The sequence below is a fragment of the Gymnoscopelus braueri genome (assembly GCF_963280865.1).
Source record: "Gymnoscopelus braueri genome assembly, chromosome: 3".
Taxonomy (NCBI): domain Eukaryota; kingdom Metazoa; phylum Chordata; class Actinopteri; order Myctophiformes; family Myctophidae; genus Gymnoscopelus; species Gymnoscopelus braueri.
The window spans coordinates 12,863,826-12,891,360 of record NC_137612.1 but is presented as its reverse complement, the minus strand read 5'-3'; the positions used below and the strand labels follow the sequence as shown (position 1 = coordinate 12,891,360).

The following is a 27,535-nucleotide window of genomic DNA, read 5'->3' as shown; positions in this document are numbered from 1 at the left end:
GACATAGAATGGCCCGACAGTATATGCAATGTGGCCCTTTGGAGTGAGTGTGGAAATATAGTGGCCCTCTCCATCATCAAAGTTGCATCACCCCTGCCCTACGTAATCACACTACAGTGTCACACAAAAGCATCAAAAGCAGCAGATCTACAAGCTTGAAACGCGGTTCGAAACGCAGTGTGAAGCGACACGTTTTGAGCTTGTAGATCTGCTGCTTTTGAATTTGAATCCTTTTTGTAACAGTTTTGGACATAATGAGGTTTCCACCCGACAGAGACCATATTACAATTACAATTCAAACAACACTTTATGAAGGTAACTGACTCACAGTTAATATATATATATATCTATAACATACAGTATCACTTATGCCTCCTCAAGCCCTTTGTTGTGTTGACACATTTGATAGTTTTATAGTTTCTGCATAGAGTTTTCTTTTCTTTTTTCTAGCTTATATTTTTATGTCAGTTAATTTTAAACAAAATGTCCTCTCAGACCTAGTTTTAGACTTTGGTTAAATGTTCAGTGAACTATAATAACTTGCTCTGTTGCGTTTTGCATTGAAAAGAGCAAACAGGGAGACTCACAGGTCGTTGGTTTTGGGGATCATCGTCCCAAGTTCCTTGATACGGTCGTTGATGTTGAATCTCCTCCTTCTCTCGACTGTAGGAGGAGAGGAGAGGAGAGGAGAGGGGTGTATAAAAGAGGGAAAAAAAACAATGTAAAAGTCAGTCACACCACAGTGACCTTTGGAGTTACAAAAGTCGACCCCGAGTGACCTTCAACAGCAGTGTTGACACATCTGACTGTGGGCGTTTTATATGGAAAATACTATCATAATACATGTCATAAAAATCAGCCAATCACTGGCTGGCATGGACAGTAAAACCACAAGCGCGCACGCACACACACACACACACACACACACACACACACACACACACACACACACACACACACACACACACACACACACACACACACACACACACACACACACACACACACACACACACACACACACACACACACACACACAGGCAATTAGACTTTAGTGCCAGGACAGCAGAAATTAGCAAGTTAACCATCCACTCAACTAGTTGCACTGTGTCAGCTAAAACCCACAGAAAAAGTGCATAAAACAGTTTGTGAAAGACGCATATTACTTTGTGCATGCATGCATGCACGTGTGTGTGTGTGTGTGTGTGTGTGTGTGTGTGTGTGTGTGTGTGTGTGTGCGTGCATGTGTGCGTGTGTGTATCGTCTATGTGTGCGTGCATGTGTGTGTCGTCTATGTGTGTGTGTGTATGTGTGTGCAAGTGGCCGCAAGTGGCCGTATGTGTGTGTGTGTGTGTGTGTGTGTGTGTGTGTGTGTGTGTGTGTGTGCGTGTGTGCGTGTGTGTGTGTGTGTGTATCGTCTATGTGTGCGTGCGTGTGTGTCGTCTATGTGTGTGTATGTGTGTGCAAGTGGCCGTGCATGTGTGCAGGAAGTATTGTACACACAAAAACAACACAAAAGTGTGGAAAAGTAGGCAAAAGAGAAGAGGAGGAAGAGGGGGAGAGAGAGAGAGAGAGAGAGAGAGAGAGAGAGAGAGAGAGAGAGAGAGAGAGAGAGGGGGGGGGTATCTTACTCAGATTGTGGTTATCTTTCTTCTGTCTCTCCTTGGCCATCGCACGTTGTTCTGCAAGAACAAAACCTCATCAGTGGACGGTGAAAACAGAAAAACACTCTGAGACCCAGGGGGTTTGAATTTAACCCCTGCTACTACGGGGTACATATGTTTTTACCCTTTCTGGCGTGTGACATTAACGCTCAGGATTATACACAGCGTGTTAAAAAGGGTTAATTGTGCAAAAACACAAGCAGAGATATTTGACAGGGTATAAGCAGGACAGAGGGCAGGCTAATAAAGAAGACAACAATGACTAAACTGGAGGATAAGACTGACCTCAGCGCTCTTATAACCATAACCCCAGTTTAAGGTCTTTTACACTTTAGTTTAGTTTAGTCCAGGGGTCTTCAACGTTTTCAGCCCAAGGACCCCCTAGCTGAGAGAGAGATGAAGCAGGGACCCCCTCTATATTGTATAAAATTGTGTTTTAGATTCAACTTTTTTTGTTCATGTTTACTGTTCCTTTTTTCCCTCTACACCTATGTCAAAAATACCTATGCCTACCTACACTTATGCCAAAAATACAAAAATACAAAAATAGAAGATCTACAAGCTCACAACGCCTCGCAGCGCGAGGCGTTGTGAGCTTGTAGATCTTCTATTTTTGGCTAAAGTTCACCTCAGAAAAGGGATGTTTCAAGTAAAAAAAAAAAATCTTATCACACAAAGATTTGGCGGACCCCCTGTAGTTACTCTGAGGACCCCCAAGGGGTCCCGGACCCCCTGTTTAGTTCATTTATGATCCTCATTAGTTGTTACACATGGCAACAGTTGCTTTCTCAGGGTCCACTCCACACAGAACATCCTACACAAACCTCTTATCTCCATATTTAAACGTTTTGTGTTTTTTCGTAAATTAACCTACTTAATCACACTACAGCGTCACACAAAAAAGCATCAAAAAGACGAAGATCCACAAGCTCGAAACGTGCCGCGAAGTGCGAAGTTTCGAGCTTGTAGGTCTTGCTACTTTTACTATTTTTTAATTTGAAAAGCGAAGCAGAAACAGAGAATATAAAAAAAACTAGGATAAAATGCAATGAAAGGAGTTTGGCAGCCATTCAAAGAGTCCCAGGTTGTTGTTGGCCAGTCCGCACTCTTGCGTCGCAAGATGAAACGTATAAACACTGTTAATGCGTAACCACAAGCACACACACACACACACACACACACACATATAGTAATGCAAGCAAAAATACATTCTAATGACATTAATCAGTAAACCTGTTCCTGGTGAGAGAGACATTCTTCATTGTCAAGGTCCTTACACACAGGGGGTGTTTTTTTATTATTATTAAGCCATTAAGACCTGAGGCGATTCTTAAAAATGTTTTTTGAAAAAGAAACTCGAAAGAAAAAATTTCACGATTTTTCAAAAATAGCAGATCTACAAGCCCATAGCGCGGCACTCTGTGATTTAAAGTGACACAGATGCGTTCCAGGTCTTAACTCATTCACTGCCTAGAACGGCTAAAACGACTTTTGTCCTTTAAGCCCCCACTGCCAAGAACGACTAAAACGACTTTTAATTTTTTTTCTTCTTATTTATTTATTTAATTTTTAACCTAAAGACCAAGGAGATATGATTTGTTGAAGATCTAGACTCCAATCCACTTCCTTGTTAACTTAAAACTTAAACATTTTGTATCTTGGCTCCTGAGTACTTTCTTTTTCTATGAAAAATCTCTGGCAGTTTGTCAAACGCAAAAATAAAAAAGTTCTGGCAGTGAATGAGTTAATGGGTTAAGCCATTAAGACCGCGAACGCATCTGTGTCATTTTAGATTTGAACCACTTTAACCATTATCTTATACTTTGGCTATTCAACAAATAGCAGATATACATAAGCTATGAGCTTGAAAACATTTTGCAAATTTGTGCAAATCTTTGAATATATATATTTGTTTTTAAAGCGAACATTTGTAACTCAAATCTTTGCTTCTGGGGCATTCTACAAATATCTTCAGTTTGGAAAAAAATGTATGCTGCTATAATCAGTGGTTCTCAATGTTTTTCATGTCAAGAGCCCCCAAAATTATATGTATTTGGGCACGGACCACCATCTCAAAATGTGCTGTTCCGGGGACCCCCCAGAAGAAAAGATTTGAGTCAAAAATGTTAAAAATATATATATTCAAAGATGTGCACACATTTTCACGATTTTTCTAAAATAGCAGATCTACAAGCTCATGGCGTGGCACTCGGTTTCCTTTTTACCTTGTAGACTCCACACATGCACACACACAAACAAACATACACACACACACACACACACACACACACAGTGAGTGTGTGAGTGTGTGTGTGTGTGAGTGTGTGTGTGTGTGAGTGTGTGAGTGTGTGTGAGTGAGTGTGAGTGTGTGTGAGTGAGTGTGAGTGTGTGTGTGTGTGAGTGTGTGTGTGTGTGTGTGTGTGTGTGTGTGTGTGTGTGTGTGTGTGTGTGTGCGTGTGTGTGTGTGTGTGTGTGTGTGTGTGTGTGTTAGCGTGTGTGTATGTAATGCACATTGTAAAATTATAAATGCACCATTTACAATAGTAGCACAATGTATGGTTATGACACTGTGACAGGTTCTCTCACTGTACCTGTGAACTCTCGCTTGATGAGGGCGGGACAGGAGTTACTGGTCATGGCGATGGCTGGGCCGGTCATCCCAGGACCTGTGTACACGTCCAGGTGACTGCTGGAGAGTGGGAGCTGGAGGAATGACCACACACACACGCACGCACACGCACACACACGCACACACACGATGAGTTCGTTAATTTATTATTTTCTGCTTTGTCATTTATTACTGATGCTGCAACAATGTCCGAGGAGGAAAAACTTAAATAACGTGTAGTCTTGTGTAACTGTAAACGAGATGTATCATTCATCACCTTCTAGAACATTGATGACAATAGAGAAAATATCTGATCTACAAGCTCAAAACACTGCAATGTGTTGTGAGCTTGTAGTATACAGCCTTCTTTTGCTATGTTTTCCTATTTGACATATTTTGAAAAATATTGAAAATGTTTGGAACATTTTGAATATGTTTGAAAACATTTGAACCTAAATGTTCTCTTCTGGGGGTCCCTGGCACAAGACTTTTTCAGATGGGGGTTCGTGGCCAAATACATATACATTTGGGAGGTCCTTGACTTGAAAAAGGTTTGAGAACCACTGCTGTAAGAAGACACACCAAGGGAGGCGACACAAAAGTAGGAGTACTAAGTACTGAGGAAGAACAAACATCACAAAAACACCACCCAAAAACTTCACATAATCAATGCAAGACTTCAGCATAAGACGATATAACACAGCGAGGCCACGAGAAACGCAACAACAAGTACAAGACCAGCAAAGCTGCACCTCATATAAACCTGTCAAAACTTCAGCAGTTAAAACTTCACTTCAAAAACGTTATCTTTCTCTCCTTTTGCTTAGGTTTATGACTTCATAAACTGCGTAACCCCGGTTCGCTACCTTTTTAAAAGCCAGGAGTCCGACTCTGTAAAAAAGGCAGATAGCACGAGATAACACCATAATGTCACACCTGAGCAGCGCTTGCCAAACACACAATATAATGAGCGACTATCAGCTGTTATCTCTCTCTTTTTTACAGCTTGATATTCTCCTAGCGTTGGCCGATCTACAACCTCTGGATAACTCACCATGTCATCTCTTCCTGCAGGGTTGCACTTTAGACATTGCACCATAGTCACGTTATAATGTGTTGCTTGGCCTTACTACTAACACAACACGTTATAGTTGTAATTTGATAATATTCTCTATTGAAATATTCATGTTCATATACTGCTAGAGTGTCCCACTCACATGCCGGTAGGTTGAATGTGACTTATAAAAGCTAATGAGCCCTGACTGATAACGTTAACTTATCTGGCAGCAGAGATACCTTATCTGGGCCGGCTACTGTGTGAGCAGCGAGATCAAAAACATGCAGACATAAACACAGGAATGGCCCAACAAAGATTATAGACTACACTGTATGTTAATAAATAAGCTCTGTTGACGTACTGACATCTCCATGTCAAAGCCGACACAGAGAGAGAGAGAGAGAGAGAGGAAGTAATGAAACCCTTTGCTCGGCTAAAAACGGAAGGGACATAAACGAGGAACTCTCCGTGACCTAACCGAGGTCAGACACCATCTCTCAAAATGTCCTCCATGCTCCGCTCCTGTCCTGTCATTTAGGACAGTAGTTCCCAAACTGACCCCCAGGGGGCGTCCCCAAATGAGCTAACATTGTTTTCTCACTCAGAAGTGTATACATATCTGCACATTTATAAAGGGACAATTTAATGACGTTTAATACCTTTTTAATACCAAATTGGTATAAAAAGGGACATTTTATTTCAAATATTACGTATGAAAGAGGCAAACATTGTGAAAATAGCCGATCTACAAGCTAACAAGGCTATTTCCCACAATATTTATCTGTGGAACCGAGTCAAAATAAATGTAACGCCCACAATTGCAAGTGCATGTCAGGGTGGGGGGTCCCTAGCCTGGTAAACCCTCCCTCCGGAAATCTCATTTCTATTTGATTCCAGGAGTGAGTCTGGCCTGATCCGCCTTTCTGCAATATTGGCTGTGGGCTGGAGTTGGGCGGGAGTAATACAGTTGACTGACAACCCCTTCAGCCAATGATAATTTTTCCCCTTCAGCCAATCAGCAGTTCACCAGTGTAATGTGACGCAACGGGACTTTTGAGACGGCCGTGCCCAAAATGGGTTGCCTTATTCGGATACATGGGTGTCACTGCCCACCCCTACCGGTTCTCTAAATTTTTATTTTTAAATAGGCTTTGTCATGATTAATTGACCACATATATGAAGTTAAAAAACGAAATTCTATCCAAACGATATCTTATAAGTAAATTCCGTGCCTCAAAATAGAAGTTAGAGAGCTTTTTGAAGTAAAAAAAATAGCGGAGAATATAGCGGACAAGAAAAAGATGGCTGCCGTTCGTGTTTTGGGCTCACTCGAACTCGCCACCTGATTGGCCAACGTAAGCTGTCAATCACAGAACAATGAGCGACGACGCTGATAGGCTCGGCCGTTTGGCATACATAGCCAATATTGCAGAAAGGCGGATCAGGCCAGACTCACTCCTGGAATCAAATAGAAATGAGATTTCCGGAGGGAGGGTTTACCAGGCTAGGGGGTCCCCAGTTCAAATATGATTATTTTAGGGGGTCCCCAGTTCAAATATGATTATTTTGGGGGGTCCGCAGTTCAAATATGATTATTTTGGGGGGTCCCCAGTTCAAATATGATTATTTTAGGGGGTCCGCAGTTCAAATAAGATTATTTTAGGGGATTGATTATTTTAGGCTGTCTGTCTATAGACTAAAGCCTCAGCCTGTAACCTAATGTACCGTCTGTCTGAAGGAAAAAGTCCAAAAGTATTTCGTTGTTGTCGGGCAGAAACCTCTTATCTCCATATTGTAACTTTTTGTGTAACTTTTTTAGTAAATTAACGCTCTACGTAGATCACACTACAGTGTCACACAAAAGCATCAAAAGTAGCAGATCTACAAGCTTGAGATTGTAGATCTACTACTTTTCTATTTCTGAATCCTGAAAAGTAACAGTTTTGGACATTTCACGTTTCCACCCAACAGAAACGATGTGCACACGGTCAAATCTGTTGTGTTCATTCAAGTGTGAGGGTGTAAAAATAGTGTAGTAGTGTGTGTAGTTGGAAGTGTGTGCAATATATAACAACAGCTAAGCTAAAGCTAATTCACTGCATGGTTTTATGGAACACACACACACACACACACACACACACACACACACACACACACACACACACACACACACACACACACACACACACACACACACACACACACACACACAGAGTAGGTCGGGAGTCAGTCATGCCTACTATTCTGTAAAGTGGCGTTCCCAGCTCTCACTAAACTGGCGGATTCCAAAGATTCCATGGAATGTTCTACTCTAATCCCCGTCAGGATCAGAAGGTGAGGTTTCATTCACTAGACCGACTCGCTTGAACTACTACAAGATCTGGAGGGTTCTGTATGGGCTGTATATGAAATACTGCATGGACTGCAGTGTTCTGTACAACACTGTCTCACACCCAAAAGCCATATTGTGACTGTTTGGGACAAATGTGACCAAACGTCAACATGTGACTTGAAGGGGGGGGGGGGGGGTAGGGGGCAAAAAAAGTGACATGTTGACTTTTGGGGAATATATTACTTATGATTCTGTCCCTATCGGAAGATAACTCTGACGCCGCTGAGTCAGCTCAAGCGGACTTCGCGACGTTCGGCACGGCGACTCGCTCGCCTAAGCTCGCTCTGCGGTGCCTCCCGGGGCTCGAGTCCGCTTGAGATGGCACGGCTTCGTCATTTTAACCGTTTTTTTATCGGACCGTTAAAGACGATGAGAACTGGACTTCCGCATTCCTGGAGTGCGGAAGTCCCGAAAAGTCAACATGCGCCTTATTTGCCCCCCCTTCAAGTCACAGTTTGATCAATAAGTCACAATATGACTTTTGGGGATGAGACAGTGTTGTTCTGTACGCCTGGCCATGAAATACTCCATGAACTGGAGAGGGTTCTATAAGGGTTCTCCATGAAATACTACATGAACTGGAGAGGGTTCTATAAGGGTTCTCCATGAAATACTACATGAACTGGAGAGGGTTCTATAGAGCGTGCCAACGTGTCGTCACCACGGGGGGGGGGGGGGGGGGGGGGGCGTGGCATTGGGCAATGTTAAGTCAACCTTGTTTTTACCCCTCAAAGATGTCCGCCGCTACCAAAAGACACTTGTTGACGCCCCCTTCAGGATTTTTGGCACGCTCTATAAGGGTTCTCCATGCAGGGTCCCCACACATTTTTAGCAATGAATTTCCAAAACTTTTCCAAAACTTTTCCAGAAAATTTAGCCCAATTTCCAGGCCTACATAAAAATCATTCAGCGCAATAATGTCTCTTACTCCTATGTACAATGCCCAAAGATAGGCAGTGTAGCAAAAATAAAGCATAGAATGGTACAATTCCATTCCACATTTCGTGCAAAATTAGGGCATGCACTCACTGCAATACAAGACTCATTATGGCATCCGTATGACTTTTTTTTTAAATAATATTGCCTTGCATTTGCCCCATTTATGAAATTTAAAAGTAATGCAAGGATGCAAGGATATTTTAAATTACACTTTTGTTGTAGGTTTTCCTATGTTTTTCCTATTAAGTTTTCAACAAGAGGATACTGTCAGACACAAGGAGGGATGAACATAATTATGTAAAACCAGCCAGCTCTACTCGGGTCCTCTTCTCGCTTTACCCAGTCTTTAAACTTTTCATTTGTAAGCCACAAATTATTAAACAAACATTTCCCTGGCATTGTGGATCATACTACTAGTTCAACCGATATATTTTAACTGCGTTCGTTTACGCTTCACCGACTATTCACATGTTGCTCGCAATTGTTTGTTGGGACAGCAAACACACAACCTGCACAAGTTGCCAGGTTAGTGTCACGTGACAAACAAACAGCTCTACAAGCTAACTACTCATCACGCTGCAGCACGTTGTGAGCTTATAGCTCTGTTCTTTTTATCACGTGACACCAACCTGGCACCCTATGCAGTGCAACCTAACAATTGAGACATACATTAGGCTGCCATCACACAGCCCGTTCGGTGAAAAACTACTTATGTTACATATTTCGTGTAATGTTATACATGTTTATGAAAATGTTTTGTGTTAACAAAATCAATAGCCAAAAACAATGCATAGCCAAATATTTTTTCAGGACCCTTGATAAATTCCAGGACCTTTGATCAATTCCAAACCTTTTCCAGTACTGGATTTTTAAAATTTTTATTTCAAAATATTTCCAGGAATTTCATGACCGTGGGGACCCTGTCCATGAAATAATATATGAACTGGAGAGGGTTCTAAAAGGGTCCTCCATGAAATACTACATGAACTGGAGGGTTCTGTAAGGGTTCTCCATTAAATACTACATGAACTGGAGCCCCCCCTGTAGTAACTCTGAGGACCCTCTAGGGGTCCCGGATCCCCTGTTGAAGACCCCTGTGTTAGACAACGCACGCACGCACACACACACAAACACACACGTTTTACTATACTTGTGAGAATATCAACATTTATTTATATTATATTATTATTTTTGTTTTGTTATTTTGAAACCTAAACCTCAGGCCGAAAATATAGCTGACGTGAGCTTGTAGATCTGCTATTTTCATACAACTAAGTATAAATCAGGCGTAAATCCAACCCCTAACCCTATAATCCTAACCCCTAACTCAAACCTGAATATTTTTAAGAATTGCCAGTCTAACTCCCCCAATCTTTTGTAACCATAAAACAATAATCTTGTGACGACCAGGAAAATGATTCCTCACACATTGTCTTTTTCTCAAATTCTATGATATGTGTTGGTACTATGCTATATACAAGTACACACACACGCACGCAAAGCGAATATTTGTAAAAGATTTTGTTCCAGGGACCTCCAGAAGCAAAGATTTGAGTAACAAATGTTCGCTTTAAAAATATATGTATTCAATGATTTGCACAAAATGTTCAAGATTTTAAAAAAAAATAGCAGATCTACACCTTGCTATGAGCTTGTAGATCTGATATTTTTGAATAGCCAAAGTATAAAATAATGGTTATAGCGCACACACACGCACACACACACACACACACACACACACACACACACACACACACACACACACACACACACACACACACACACACACACACACACACACACACACACACACACACACACACACACACACACACACACACACACACACACACACACACACACAGGAACACTATGCAGCCCTTGATTTGTGTGAATGACAACAAGTTACGTCTGACATTCCATTCACATCATTGGTCCGTTTGGCTTATCATGAAGTATGCAGCCTGCTGCTGACCAGTGCTGATGAGTTAGGAGAGGTGTCTCTGTCTGTCTGTCTGTCTGTCTCTCCCTTTCTCTCCTCCTCTCTCTCTTCCCGTCTCTCTCTCTCGCTCCCTCCCTATGTGTTCCCCTCCCTTGCTCTCTCTCCGTCTACCTTTCTTTCTTTCCCTCCATCTCTCTCCCCCCCTCTCTCTCCCCCCCTCTCTCTCTCTCTCTCTCAATTTTCAATTCAATTAAATTCAAAGGAGCTTTATTGGCAAGAGAAAACATACGTTTACTTTGCCAAAGAAAAGGTGGAACAAAATAATTAAAACAACGTATGTACAAATAAATATTGAATATAAATGGGAATATAATAAAAGACAGACAGACAGAGGCTGTGTTACATAGCAACTTTGAGGGAAGACTATGCTACGAAACTATACAAAAATTAGCATTTTCTGTCAGAAATAGTTATACATCCATATACTGTAGGAACGTTTATAGCTTGGTATAAACTTGTGAAAGTTGACAGCAGTGTTTCAATGTTTTCCATTCACTTGGTATAAAACCTTTGCAGGAATTATTCAAATGTAATTAAGGGTAGTTGTTCTGTTCATATGTACAGTATTTATGTGTACCTACGAGGTCATTTGGTGTAAACAGTGCAGGAATACACATAATGAGTAGTCTTTAAGATGTCCATCAGACATCCTTCTCCTGTCACAACAGATCACACATGTTGTTGCTGTGTTTGCAGATTGTTGTACTTCACCCAATAGATATGAGAGTTATTTGTCATTACATTAGTCATGTTTTCAAACTCTTCTTGGGTGATTGTAATCTGTGGGAAGTATTGATACAGTGGGCCTGTGGTTAGGGGAAGTGTAGCTCAGTTTCCCCTCTCTCTCTCTCTCTCTCATTATTGTCCCAGCTTGACTCTCCCAGAGGGATCATCAATAGTCTAATCTAGACAGGCCCAATGATAGGAGGATTACATAAACACACATAAGGCAGACAGACAGTCAGATAGGCAGACACACACACTCAGTGAACCAATCAACTACACAAGGGCAACTATCAAATCAAGCTACAGGGAGCATTCAATTCTTTCCCTCTTTGACAGGAGCGCGCGCACACGCATGCGCACACACACACACACACACACACACACACACACACACACACACACACACACACACACACACACACACACACACACACACACACACACACACACACACACACACACACACACACACACACACACACACACACACATATGGTGTAATGTCTCTATTAGATGAGCATGTCATGCCCCTTATCTACCGCCTTTAAATCTAAAGCCCCAACCAGAGGTGTAAAGTAACTAAGTATATGTACTAAATGGTAAATGGTGTATTTATATAGCGCTTTTATCCAAAGCGTTCATACAGCGATGGCGGAGGAAACCATGCAAGGCACCAACCTGCTCATCTGGAGCAATTAGGGGTTCAGCGTCTTGCTCAAGGACACTTAGTCACTAAAGGCCTTTGCAGACAGGGTGCGATTAGTCAATCAGTTTTTACCGCATGCGAAAAGACGCACAAATCGAACTGGGTTCGATTGGAAAAAAAACGCATTGCCGCGCGGTAAATTCGGAGCCGGTGTGCATGAGGTCATTGAGAACCATGTGTTCATTTAAAAAATGATAGTCAGTTTTTTCCGTGCGAAAAATCGCACCCTGTCTGCAAAGGCCTTTACTGTACTGTACTTGTACTAAGTACTGTACTTGAGTACAATTTTGAGAGGGGGGGGGGGCAGAGACGATATCCAATTTCTCATACTTTTACTTCTACTCCACTAGTACCTCAGAGGCAAATATTGTACTTTTTACTCCACTACAATTATTTGAAAAGTTTAGTCACTAGTTACTTTGCAGATTTGGATTATTATTACAACCACTTCAGCCCTAGGTGAGACATGACCTTTGACACCATCTAAATGTCTCTAGAAAAGTAGGGAGACAAAATACAACCACCCTGATTATATAAGTTATATTGTATTAAAATACTCTACCATACAGATTATATAAGTTATATTGTACTAACATACTCTACCATACAGATTGTATAAGTTATATTGTATTAACATACTCTACCATACAGATTGCATAAGTTATATTGTATTAACATACTCTACCATACAGATTGCATAAGTTATATTGTATTAACATACTCTACCATACAGATTGTATAAGTTATATTGTATTAACATACTCTACCATACAGATTATATAAGTTATATTGCAGTGACATACTCTACCATACAGATTGTATAAGTTATATTGTATTAACATACTCTAGCATTATGGGACAACATTACATTTTATTCATTAAAACAAAGTTACATAGTGCCCTGCTTTAATCTTCTGGCGTCTGGGGGCATTTTGCTTTATAATGTAATTTGGGGGTAATGGGTGGTAATGGGTGGTGGGATGGCTTGACTTGGAAGTATTAAGTCAAAAACTGTGAGAACATCGCTGACCCCAACCAACCCCTTCCCCCCCTCCTGCCTGTTCGTTGGTTCCAGCCTCTCTATAACCAGAGCCTCTGTGTCGCTCCCAGCTGCTCCAGGGCTAATGTGGGCTCAGGCTCATCCCATAATCAGAGACCCAAGGTTGGGTGTTAAGAGCGGAGCGGCCCCCTGCCTGCCCCGCACCACCAGCCCATACCACCATCCTCCCCCCCCACACCCCCCCCCCCCCCCCTCCCTCTGAGAGGATTGAGAGGGGGCCGAAGCCAGGACTTATACATACTTTTACATATCGTTGTTGTGGGGCAGAAAACCTCTTATCGGACATATTTTAACGTTTTGATTTTTCGTAAAATTAACGCCCTGCTTGATCATATTAAAGCGCCACAGAAAAGTATAAGAAAGTAGCAGATCTACAAGCTCGAAACGCGGCACGTTGGAGCTTGTAGATCTGTTACTTTTGCTATAATTTGAATCGTGAAAAGTAACAGTTTTGGACATGTGAGGTTTCCCCCCCGACAGAGACGATTTACTACATACTACACATACATGCATTCATGAATGTGAGCACACATGCGCACATGCAAGCAAGCACGAGCGTGTGCGCGCGCGCACACACACACACACACACACACACACACACACACACACACACACACACACACACACACACACACACACACACACACACACACACACACACACACACACACACACATTTGCATTACTACACTACACTTGTGAGGATGTCAACATTAGTTAGCACAGTGATTTTGTGAACGTCATTTTTGTTTTAAATTGCCATTTTCTAACCGTTATGAGCCTAAAGACAATGCGTTCGCAGTGTGTGAGCTATTGTGTGCTATTTTTTGGTGGCACGAAACGATATACATATACATCACACAAATAAACCTAAAACCTCCATTTCTCGAATTCTATTATACTTGTGGATGTTTGGCCCTCAGAAGTAGAGACACAGACAGACACACACACGCACGCACACACACACACACACACAGAAAAGCATGCCCAGACTCTCCCATGTGCGCACGCACGCACGCACGCACGCACGTACACACACACACACACACACACACACACACACACACACACACACACACACACACACACATACATACGGTCGCCACAATCTTACCAGCTGAATCTCTTCTCCGTCAATCACTTCAACAATGGCATAGGTCTTACTCATCATCTCCTTCATCCTCCTTCAGCTCCTCATTCAACACAACGCCGCTAGACTTCCACTTACTCCTCTCTCTCTCTCTCTCTCATACAAACACATGCACTCTCTCTCTCTCTCTCTCACCACCTCTCTCGCCCTAACAGACTGACCTCGGCAGAGAGACTCCTGTCTCTCTTCTAGTTGCAGCTCAAACCACCAAACAACAGTGAACTTTCCCCTAACTGGACTTTCAGCCTGTTTTTTTCCTCCTAACACGAATTATCCTCACCCCCCCCCCCCCTCACCCCCTCCCTCCCTCCCTCTGCCCCCATCCCCCCAGCCTCCTCCTTCCTAACTCTCTCTCTCTCTCTCTCTCTCTCTCTCTCTCTGGATGCCTTGTAAACAAGTTGAACTCTAACTAACTGCCAGAGGTTTAATTGTTAATTTTCTCCCCTCCTTGCCCCCCCTCCCCCCTCCCCCCTCCCCTCTCCTTCACACAGCCTGGTGGAGAACGACGGAATGTTTCTATGAGTACGTCTGTTTAAATCAATTATACAGTTAGACAATTAAACCCCTATTTGTCTCTGTGTGTGCTCTGTGTGTGTGTGCTCTGTGTGTGTGTGTGTGTGTGTGTGTGTGTGTGTGTGTGTGTGTGTGTGTGTGTGTGTGTGTGTGTGTGTGTGTGTGTGTGTGTGTGTCTGTGTGTTTGCAAGAAAGTTCCCCCTGAAACAACAACCAAAAGCTCTTCCACCCTTAAGAGGGACGCACTGACAGACTGACAGATAAACGGACAGACAGACAGGCAGGCAGGCAGGCAGGCAGGCAGGCAGGCAGGCAGGCAGGCAGGCAGGCAGACAGACAGACAGACAGACAGACAGACAGACAGACAGACAGACAGACAGACAGACAGACAGACAGACAGACAGACAGAGATAGAGAGACAGACAGACAGACAGACAGATAGATAGATAGATGCCTAATTTATACTTCAACGTACGGCAGTGTCACACACCGAAAATAGCAGACATTGCGTCACATCCGTGACCGGCTAGAGACAGACAGACAGACAGACAGACAGACAACACAACCCAGTGTGCTAAAGGAGAGGACCGCTAGATGTCAGGACATCGGAAAAAAGCTTTAATTGACCAAAATAAATCTAAGAAAAGAAGGAAGGAAGAAATCTAAGAAAGAAAGAAAGAAAGAAAGAAAGAAAGAAAGAAAGAAAGAAAGAAAGAAAGAAAGACCAGTGGCTAATTCATGCTTCATCAAACGACCACAATGTAGGTGAAACACAGCGACACTTTTTCAGTGTAAAACGCAGCATGTTTTATCAAACTAAGTCAAATAAATGAGCCTTTAGGGCAGTGATGCTCAAACTCAGGCCCCGGGGCCACTTAGAGTCCAGCCCGTATCAATTAATCAAATCAAATTATGTTCACATAATAAAAAAATATACATTATCTTATCTTTGATTACAGTAAATTATATTTACATTAGCGTTAAATTACATTTAACAAGATTACTATTACATTCATAATTTCACTCAGCAGAACCGCAAGTCACCAGACTCACCTGACTGACCCCACATTACAAGCATCTGTGTCATTTTACATGTCTTTGGCTATTAACAAATAGCAGATCTACAAGCTCATAGCGCGGCAACAAGTCACGCTATGAGCTTGTAAGATCTGCAATCTTTGGAAAAATGTTTGCAAATCTTTATGTTGTTTTACAGTGAACATTTTTAACTCCAATCTGTGCTTCTGGGGGGTCCCTGGAACAACATATTTTGAGATGGGGGTTTCACGCCCAAATACATTTTGGGGGTCCTTGACATGGAAAAGTTGGAGCACCACTGATATTATAGCAACATACTGTTAGGATTTAGAAAACATTTTTAGATATGTATTTGGCCGCGGACCCCCATCTCAAAGTATTTTGTTCCAGGGACCCCCCAGAAGCAAAGATTTGAGTTACAAATTCTCTTTAAAAATATATATATTCAAAGATTTGCAAAAACTTCACTCCACAATGTTATTTTTCAAAAAATAAAAAAATACCATTTTGAATAGCCAAAGAAATCTAAAGAGACAGATGCGTTCCCGGATTGAATGGGTTATAAGCCCCAATAGCCCTCCTAGAACGAAGCATAACTCAGGCTATAGAGAGGTAGAGTTGGGTCTCTTACCGTGTTGGGCATCTGGACAGAGTCCACGTACGCCTGGATGTCATCATAGCTGGACTGCATGCTGATGATGTCATCGATGACCTCATCCATCTAAGAGTTGACAGCAAAAAAAAGGCGGGAGAATTAGAAGCAAGACTTAGAATTAGAACAACTGGTTTCATGTAGAACTGCGAGCATGTGGATGGAAAGACTCAAGTGTCACTATAGTCTCATATTTTGTGTTAAGTGCTAGAACATTCATCGGCCACTGTTATGTTGTAACAGTTGATTATTGGTTGAGATTCATAGTAGAGACTGCTATCAAAATACTCCTGTTGGTCTAATAAAGCTTTAAATGGTTTTAGGGCCAAAATACATTCTTGTAGGATATCATGAACCATCCAGATTTCTCAGGTCATCTGGGAAAGGCCTGCTTTCTGTTCTCCCAGAAAACTGCAGGTTCTGTTGCCACTCTTATTTCTTTTAAAACACAACTAAAGACCTTTCTGTTTTGCTGCTGCTTTTGATTAAGATACTTTATTTGTATTTCTCTTCTGCACTGTTACTGTATCTGTTAATTATTTTTGCTTCTTTTGTTTTATGCATCCTAATGTCATTGTATAATTGTGTAAAGCACATTGAATCACCTTGTCGTTGAAATGTGCTATACATATACAACTGCCTTGCCCATTGTATGCAATAGTGATTTTATTTAAGGGGACCCCCCCCCCCCACACACACATGTATAACCATATAACTATACAGATTGGCTTAAAATAACTTTTTTTTTGTTGAAATAGTTTGTGGATTGCTTTAACTCATTCACTGCCACAATTATTGCTGGCCGCGTTTGCCCACTGCCAGAGATTTTTCATTTAAAAAAAAAAGTACTCAGGAGCCGAGATACAGAATTTTTAAGTTTTAAGTTAACAAGGAAGTGGATGGGAGTGTAGATCTTTAAACAATCATATCTCCTTGGTCTTTGGGTCAAATTTGAAAAAAAAAAAAAAAAAAAAAAATTTCAAAAAGAAAAAGATTACGTTTTTTACGTCAGTGGCAGGATTGGTAAACGGGACAAATTACGTTTTTTACGTCAGTGGCAGTGAATGAGTTATATAATATATATATATATAATCAGTATATATATATAGTGAGTGCCAGTTACAGGGAGAGAGATGCAGGAGATTGAGGCACACAAAATATCAGATTGGTCAAAGTCTGGCTGCAGGTTCAAAGGGCCTCATAATTATTGTCTTGTCCCTCAGTCACTTGTTAAGCTGTAATGACGGCTGCCAAGGCCATAATGGAGCGTTTAAACGGCAATGATAATCACAGTCAGTTAGCGCCAGTTAGTCAATACATGCCTATAAGCTTTTAAGGAAAGATCAACACAATTTTACACACACAGACACACGTGCACGTACGCACAAATTGAACGCACGCATGCACACATACAGTATATGGTCTCTGTCGGGTGTAAACCTCATATGTCCAAAACTGTTACTTTTCAGGATTCAAATTCGAAAATAAATAAAGTAGCAGATCTACAAGCTCAAAACGCGTCGCTTTGCGCCAAGTTTCGAGCTTGTAGATCTGCTACTTTTGACGCTTTTATGTGACGCTGTATTATGATCAAGCAGGGCGTTAATTTATGAAGAAAACACGAGAAGAAGAATATGGAGATAAGAGGTTCTGCGTGTACATACTGTACAGTAACACACACTTGCATGTAGAACATGGACAAAAGCAGACCGACACAAACAGATGAACATACTTTGTCTCTCTCATCCGTGTTCTGCATGCCGATCAAGGTTATTAAAGTAGTAGTATAGAACACTAATGAAATAACAAAAAATGTAATAACATTTTTGTTAACTGAACTAAATAAAAACTACAATAAAAAAACAAAAGCAATAACTAACTGAAACTGTATTGTTTGTTTACAAAACTAACTAAAACAAATGAAATTATAGACAAAATACCCTTAGTTTTCGTTTGTGGATGGTTGGTGGTTCATCTGTAACTGAATACATTTTTAAATGCTAAGTTTTTATTACACAATACTTACCTTTTCAATCCAGCATCTGACAAATAACCCAAAGTATAAAACGGGCTAAAACTATTGGCATTTTCCAAAATAAAAACTAGCAAATACGCTTTAAAATATTATTTAAAAAAATATTAAAAACAAACTAAAACTAAACTAAAATGAAAAATCCCAAACTATTATAACCTTGATGCCGATACACACTCACGCATGCACGCAACATGTGGGCGCACACAGACACGCGTGTACACACACACACACACACACACACACACACACACACACACACACACACACACACACATCAAGGAGTAATGAAGTCATTATGGCTTCATAAAATCAGGAGAGAGAATGTAACTCATATTTTTTATTTCTATATAGATGTGTAATCATGTCATAATTGCACGTTTTTTGCAATTATGCAATTTGCTCAGTGCAACACGTGTCAATCACTGCTATGAAACATTTTATTATTTTATCATTTTATTCGAATGAAATGAAGGTTTGATCTTTTATTATTTTATGTGGGCCATGTGGTGCACAGTAACAAATTACATTCACTTGAGTACTAATACTTAGGTACTTTTTTTGAGTATCTTCTGTACTTTACAAGTGATACTTGCATTTTTACACTGCTACATTTCGAAGGCAGATTTTGTACTTTTGAAAAATTGCATTAGGATTTAACCACTTAATACATTAAGACCGGGAAAGCATCTGCTATTTTTTTTAAAAAATGATGAAAATTTGTGGATGGAAATATATTGACAATATATTTTTTAAAGCAAACATTTTTAAATCGAAGCTTCTGGGGATTCTACAAAGGTTGCTATAATCAGTGGTTCTCAAACTTTTTCATGTCAAGGGTCCCCAAAGATGATAAGTATTTGTACGTGGACTGCTTTAAAAAATATAATGTTCAAAGATTTGAAAAACTTTTGCAAAAGATTTTTATGATTTTTCTAAAATAGCAGATGCTATTTTTGTACAGCCCAAAGTATAACTATATGGTTAAAGTGGTTACAATGATTGTGATGCTGATTTAGTTTAACTCATTTAGCTGTGGACCACCTGGTACCCCCTAAAGGACCCCTGGGGGTCCCCGAACCCCACTTTGAGAACCAATGGTGTAGACGCTCGAAAAAGCCAGATGCACCACGGTGGATTTGAACCCACAACCGCTGGTGGTGGGCAGACACTTTACCAATGCGCCACCTGCGCGCACGTGTCTGTGCGTGTGCGTGTGCATGTGCGTGTGCGTGTGTGTGTGTGTGTGTGTGTGTGTGTGTGTGTCTCTACCTCGTTCTCATGGCTGGATGATCCGATGTTGAGCATGGCCATGGGACTGTTGGGGGCGCTGTTCCCAGACATGAGCTGCTCCGTGCGCATGCGTGGGGAGTGCAGGGGGGGCGGGGGGGGCGGAGGCCGAGCCCCCCGGGGGCGCCAGGGAGGAGGAGGAGGGGGGAGGAGGGGAGGGCTGCACCACCCCTGCTACCGCATTGACCGTCTACCAGAGAGAGAGAGAGAGAGAGAGAGACAGAGAGAGGGAGACACACACAGAGAGAGAGAGACAGAGAGAGAGAGAGAGAGAGAGAGAGAGAGAGAGAGAGAGAGAGAGAGAGAGAGAGAGAGAGAGAGAGAGAGAGAGAGAGAGAGAGAGAGAGAGAGAGAGAGAGAGAGAGATTGATATTAAAGCAGCACTATATAACTTTCCTCTTCTACTCCGGATTTGAACCCGGTTTCCTGTGCAAGTGCTGAACTTTTTTTTTTGTTAGCACTGAGCTAATAGAGCCTGCCTGCTTGCTCAGGGGAGAAATTGAATCTTGACCTTCAGGTCAAATTTTGTGTCAAACTAGAAACAGGATCCTGTCAAAGGTCAAAGGTCATGTCTCTCTCACGTCTAGACACCATCTAAATGTCTCAATAGAAGAGCAGGGACTCTCTTCAAGTGGTTTTGCCCTTTAGAAAACCCAGCCTGGATCCACGGATCCGGATCTTCAAATAGTAAAATCAGCAGGAAGTTAACATTTTTATTTAAAAAACAAACAGTAGTGGGTTTGGTGATGTTCTATATGGTCTGAATCAGCTTTGTTTGTGTTCGTTTACGTGCTAAAAGAGTGACTTTGAGAGCTGTTTCAGCGTACAGTCAATGAGGAGCATATTTTGAATTATCAATTTCTAATCAATGGAGAAATTATCTTGTATTTCTTGTCCACCTTTGGAGTTACATCATGTCAAGGTAACTACACAACCCAAACCTCTACCAAAGTGGTCTTGCCCTTTAAAGAAAAGCAGCAGTAAGTGCTAATGATATTTATAAGATATCAGCATATGCGGCATATACGCTTAGTTTTGTTTCCGAGAAAATCTCACAACGGACAGCTGGCGTTTGAATGGGACGAGCCACACATGTGAAACCGCGCACCGTCCCACACTTTAAGTGTCTGCATTTTGAGAACACACGCAGCAGTAGCAACATTTATACCATGGATATGCGGCAGACAGACAGTTAGATAGACAGACAGACAGATACCTGTTTGGTGGCGTGGGTGGTAGACAGGTATTCCTTCACCTGTTGTCTCTGAGACTGTCGGATGTGGTAGTCTGTAGGGTTCTCCAGGTGGGTCTGTACCTGCACACACACATACACACAGGTTTGTATTAATACACTTGTGAGGACCTCAACATTTTAGGAAAGCGTTGAAAATAACAGCTGAACAATAGCCGTAAAATAGCAGATCTACAAGCTCACAACGTGTCGTATTGTGAGAGGAGGGAAAACTCTAACCCTAAACCTTAAGACTAACCTCTAAATGCTAAGAGGTTAGTCCCCGAAGACCTATAGTTTGTATAGTTTCAATGTACAGATTTTTTTAATATACATATTATACTGTTTAGACTGATGATAGGTTCTTGGTTTACCTATGATCCTAGATTACTATCTCTATGCATTTGATGTATTACCTTGTCTTTACCTTGATCACTGTAAATCACTCTGGATTAAGAGCGTCTGATAAATCCCTAAATTGCAAATTGTAAGTGGATCTGACACTCTAGGGGCGGCAGTGGCTCACGGGTAGAGTGGCCGGGTAGAGTGAACTGGAAAACCGCAAGGTTCCCAGTTCGATCCCGGGCTGGGGCGTTCCCTCAGAGTTAGTGTCGAAGTGTCCTTGAGCAAGACACTGAACCCCTAATTGTTCCCGATGAGCAGGTTGGTGCCTTGCATGGTTTCCTCCGCCATCGGTGTATGAATGGGTGTGTGAATGTGTGTGTGAATGTGTGTGTGAATGGTTGAATGTAATGCACAATCTATGTAAAGCGCTTTGGATAAAAGCGCTATATAAATGCACCATTTACCATTTTACACTTGGAGGAGTATTAATTTCCCATTCAAGATTCCTCCTTCTTTAAACACCACCAAACCCCTGCCCTGCTTTATAACAAACAATCAACCCGATTAACCACAAATGTTTCAGCAAATACAGATTCATTTCCCTCTTATTACTGTAAGGAAAAGAATCAGTCAACACGTTTAAAGTGTTCTAGGAACGTCTAATAGGAAAACCAAAACATGATCGGGGCGACAAAGTCTTTGTCGGGGTTGCAGAGAACACAGAAAGGTCAGGATGTAAATAGATGGATAGTGAAAAGTACAGAACCTGTTCATTAGCGCCTGTGTGTGTGTGTGTGTGTGTGTGTGTGTGTGTGTGTGTGTGTGTGTGTGTGTGTGTGTGTGTGTGTGTGTGAATATGATCTGTGTATGTTTCTACATTTAATGACAGAGAAACCAAGTCGTGACAGCTGACATAAACAAACTTGATTGGCTGTCAGCTTCATAACGTGTCAACGTCTTCATAAGCCAATAAGAGAAAAAAAAAACACATTAGCGACAGACAGACGAGTTATAGCAACTATACGCCCAACGCAGTAAAACCCTTCAGTGTTCATTTAACTCCTCACTGTCAGGCAGAAACCAACTATCTCTGTTTTTCTACTTTTACATTTGTTGTAATACATCAGTGCTATTGAACACCCTTTACGTCTGGACCGTTTACCCACCTCAAACTGTCAGTCCAACCTCCTAACTCCAACTTTTTCCCGTCTGACTTCTAATCAATGATGGACAAAACAACTATCTCCACATTAATGGTCAAAAACCTCCTAACTCCACATGAGCTGTACTTGGGTAAAGTGATGATAATATAATGTATTTGGGTAAAGTGATGATAATATAAGGACACATTCAAGTATCTGACGATGTATAAAGTCACCATACCAACTTTGAAGAGGCAGTGTTGTGTTGTTCTAAAAACATGTTTTATTTTTTTTCATTTCCTGAAAAATCTCCTATCTTGGACATAGTTGGTTTCTGACCGACAGCAGAGATATGGAACCAACGGGTCCATTATTACATGCTTATTATAAGCAACTTATAAGCTTGTTTTTCTGTAAAGTCGCTTGTAAATATTGGTAGTTGTAGGTTGTGTTTTTTTTGGGGGGCTTGTTTCTAAAGTGTAGTTTCTTATGTGGGCTTGTTTCCTAATGTTGTTTATAAACCTGTGGTTCATAAACATTTTCATGGCAAGGACCCCCAAATTAATAAGTATTTGGCTACGGACCCCCATCTGTAAATAATATTTGGGCCAGGGACCCCCCATAAAAGACGTGTGTAGTTAAAATGTTTCACAAATATTCAAAATATGTCATCAAATTCTCAAGATTTAGGAAAAAAATGCAGATCTACAAGCTCACAACGCCATTGCGATTCCGACGCGTTGTGAGCTTGTAGATCAGCGATTTTCAAGTAGCCAAAGTATAGATGTATATGTATAAAAGTGCTATATTAAGTCATTTTGCTGGGGACCCCATGTGTTTATGATCATGTGGCCTACAATAGTCGCTTCTTTTTGGGCTTGTTTTCGTAGCAGTGGCCGCTTTGTTTTCTCTTTCAAAATCTGGCAACACTGTCCGTCAGCACAGATGGAGTGAAAAGCATCTCTGAAGAACAACTACAGCGTGACAACCAGCGCCAAAAGCGGATCGACTGTGTGACCGTGCGTGTGTACGTGTGTGCGTGTGTGTGTGCGCGTGTGCGTGCATGTGTGTGTGTGTGTGTGTGTGGGCTGACAGTCAGTCAGTGAGTCAGTCAGTCAACAGCCACACAATCTCTAACAAGGTGAAAGGAAAGGAAAGCCACACAATTCCATGCTGCAACTCTTCATAAAGGCAAACACACACGACCCCCACATGACCCAGCAGCTAATTCCAACACACTCTGCTAGTCTGGGATGTCTCAGGGTAGAAGACAGGGTTTAAGCAAATATCAATGGGATATCCATTGGTATTTAAGATAGTCAAAGAGACAGTGCCCTCACTACCCTGACACCAGTATTGTGTTCTACCGTGTTACGCCATACTGTATACATAGTGGGACCTGCAGAAAATGTTCGTAGCCAAGTGAAGCCATCTAAAAAAGTCAGAGCAAGCGTATCTGATACGTACGCAGGAGGAGGAGGGGCTGGGGGGCAGCAAGAATGTAAACTACAGCTCAAATAGCCTTATTCATGTGATACTGTGGCGTCGGAGGTGAAGGCTTGTGTCTTGAGGTGATAATGGCTGCTGGCCATTGGAGTTTTGAATGGCGAACATACACGCGATGCGACGCGTTGTGAGCTTGTAGATCTGCTATTTTCAAATAGCTACAGTATAAAATAAGGCTAAAGTGGTTAATGTATGTTTTATAAAGTAATAATTTATATCTGCAAAGTAACTAAAGTTTTCAAATAATTGTAGTGGAGTAAAAGTACAATATTTGCCTCTGAGATGTAGTGGAGTAAACTTACTAGAACACACCACTGCCTCATACCTGTCTGACTACTTCTCTCCACAGTGACTGACTCCCACAGCCACAACACTAGAGGGAGCAACCATGATCTGGTATTATTACCCAAATATAGAACAAACATGGGGAAGTTATCATTCTACTGCTCTGCCTCCATCATGTGTAATGACACCATCCATTAATTAAAGGATGTGTATCACTGGTTTCTTTCAAAATTGTCCTGAAAAAAAAAACATCTATCTGTAGACCACAAGGGGAGGTACATGTAAATTCCCATAGAAAGGAAAGGAGGTGTCATTCACTGCAGACGTTCTTCCTTTGTTCTCTTTCGTACATAATAGTGTGTTGTATTTGTTGACGACATGTTTTACCGTGTAGATTTTTTATGCTATGTTGATGAATTGAATACACAGGACCACAGGGGGTTGAACTCGTTCTCCTGCTATGCAACAAAAATGTGGAATGCCCTACCAGAAGTAGTGAAGGAATGTAAAACCCTACTCACTTTCAAAACTGCCCTAATAAAATACCTTCAGGAGACTGCAATTCCTAACTGGCCCTTGTAAAAGTCATAACCTAACACCCCCCCCCCCCTCAAACTGTTTGCTGTACATATTTTTTAGTTTTTCTTACCTTTAAACTGTTTATATGATGTTCTGCATAGTAGTGTTTATCTGTCTGTCATTTAATGTCTCCATGAATTGAGTATGTGAGGATCCCATTTGAAACAAGCCATTGCAGCTTTTATGAGCGATCCATTTTAGTTGACATTGTATTGTAAACTGTACTTCCATGTGCTTTTTCTCTGCAGCCTTCTAAATAAAGTATTCAATCAATCAATCGATCACAATGGAAGTTTTTAGGTCAAAACTAGGCCTTTTTTTACTGTTGCTTTTTTCTCTTCTGTTTGTACCCTTTTAGTAATGTTGGTTGTTTTCTGTATGGGGACTACGGATGGAAATTAGCATTCTTGCTAAATCCGGCGTATTTACATTGGATTGTATGTGTATGTGTGGTGTTCATTAATATGTACTGTCCCTCCCAAATAAACGTATAAACAAACAAGTCCCCAGGACTTGTTTGTGTTATCCTTTTAGCCTAAAAGAGGATGTGGTAAAGGTGTGTGTACCGCAGGAAGTATCAGAACCAGCCCCCCCCTCTTCTCCAAATGGAGATAGCATAGCAATGAGTAAGAGGGAGGACTTGTTCCTTTAAAATGTGTGATAGCACACAACATGAACACACTCTCTGGGATTGCACCCCCCCCCCCCAAAAAAAGAGACACATAAGCGTCAGCCGTCAGAGATAAGAAGACACAGAGACACTGAGGTATGTGTGGAATCAGGACAAAATGTCACTTTGACTTTATCTGTCCTGTATCTGTAGTCTAGAGACACTATCTCTCTACCTGTCTGTCTGCCTGTCTATCTGCTGGCTGTCATGTCTGTCACCAGGAAATATACAGGTTGTTGTTTTACTTTCCTACAATTGTATCCCCCAAAAAAATCTAAACATTTTCAGAAAGAAAATACATATATATATACCTTTAAGTTTCAGATCTCTCTTTGTCCTTGGCACAGAAACGTTTGAGAACTACTGATCATTTTAGAAGGTAGTTCTCAGGTCTTAATGGGTTAAATGAACAATCAGGACTGTGTGTGTGTGTGTGTGTGTGTGTGTGTGTGTGTGTGTGTGTGTGTGTGTGTGTGTGTGTGTGTGTGTGTGTGTGTGTGTATCGGGGCGTGACTGAAATTCAAAAAGTCCCTTTTAACCCAAATCCTTCCTAAGCCGTCTTAGCAAGTCACTGTGTGTAACCTTTATGATTTAAAGTTTGAAATAAACTATTTCATTCATTCATTCATGATTATGAATGGATAATTTGACTTAATACCTCAATATCGATAGTGTGATGATAATATCATGTTGTGACCATAATATGAATTTGTAATTTATTTGCATTATGTTTTCTTATTTTATCAAATGATGTGCAAGTTGTAGGCTTTTTTTGGACGTTTTTTTTTTTAAGTATAAAATAGTAAGGACACTTATGCCAAAGCACGATATTACCATATCGTTGTTGTTGGGTAGAAACCTTGTATCTCCATATTTCGACAATTTTTATAAAACGTACCTTGAGCACCTCCACAGGGACCTGCATGCTCTGGAAGTGCTGTGGGGTGTTGATGGCGGTGGTGGGCCGCGGGGCGGCCATGCGCTGCTGCATGTACTGCAGCGCCGCATTCTGCTGCTGCTGCTGCTGCTGCTGCCGCTCACGCTGCTCCTCCTGTTGCAGCTGGTCTCGCATCAGCTGCATGGGGGGGAGACACACACACACACACACACACACACGCGCACACACACACACACACATAAACAAACACATTCAGTATACAAAGTCACACACAGCACGCAAAAATGCAACATGATTTGTTTCGCCATTTTAACCACTTAACCCATTAAGACCTGAGAAGGTTCTAGAAATGTCTTCTAAATCCTAAAAAAAAATTGGAAAAAAAACCCAATTATTTTTCCCTCGATTTTTCAAAAATAGCAGATCTACAAGTTCATAGCGCGGCACTCGGTGCCGCGCTATGAGCTTGTATATCTGCTATTTTTGAATAGCCAAAGAAATCTAAAGTGACACAGATGCGTTCCAGGTATCAATGGGTTAACACATTGACTGCCAAGATCGCATATATGCGTTCTTTCAAATCCATCACTTAATTGCCTAGATCGCATATATGCGTTCTTTAATTTTTGGGGGAAAATTCCACAAGGGGCGACCTAACACAGCTTTGGAATGATCGATCGTCTCTCAGAGAAGAAAAATTTGAATCTGACATCATTCCAAAAAAAGTCACTTCCGCCCGCCCCAATGATGGTATTTTCTGAAAAACGGCTGTATCTCAGTTTCTTTTTTTTCCCATTGAAAACCACCCGTTTTCAGCGGACCAAAGCTCCAAAATGGCGGATCGCGGTTGGAAACTTGTCGTTCCCATGGATACACAGATCCTTCCGTCTACTCACAGGAAACTTTTTTTCGTGTGTTTTTTTTTACACAATGTCGGTTCCACGGCGTTTCAAATATCATCGGATTGAGGTAATTATACGCAGGCACGGGGATAGAAAACTATGTTTAATATCTTGGCAATCAATTTGTTAATATCGTCTCTGTCGAGTG

The 27,535-nt window shown here is 41.4% G+C and overlaps 1 protein-coding gene across 1 annotated transcript in view; it reads right to left on the bottom strand.

The window, feature by feature from the left end:
• Positions 1 to 528: 528 nt before the first annotated feature.
• LOC308081814 (transcription factor EB-like) overlaps positions 529 to 27,535 on the bottom strand; it is a gene marked incomplete at its 5' end in the record, with an annotated part of 87,650 nt that continues 60,643 nt past the window's right edge. The window contains 8 exon segments of the mRNA XM_080423438.1: positions 529 to 663; positions 1,632 to 1,682; positions 4,256 to 4,367; positions 16,487 to 16,576; positions 19,812 to 19,926; positions 19,928 to 20,019; positions 21,046 to 21,144; positions 26,486 to 26,662. Of these exon segments, the coding sequence (XP_080279564.1) occupies positions 584 to 663; positions 1,632 to 1,682; positions 4,256 to 4,367; positions 16,487 to 16,576; positions 19,812 to 19,926; positions 19,928 to 20,019; positions 21,046 to 21,144; positions 26,486 to 26,662 (816 nt within the window). The 3' untranslated portion in view covers positions 529 to 583.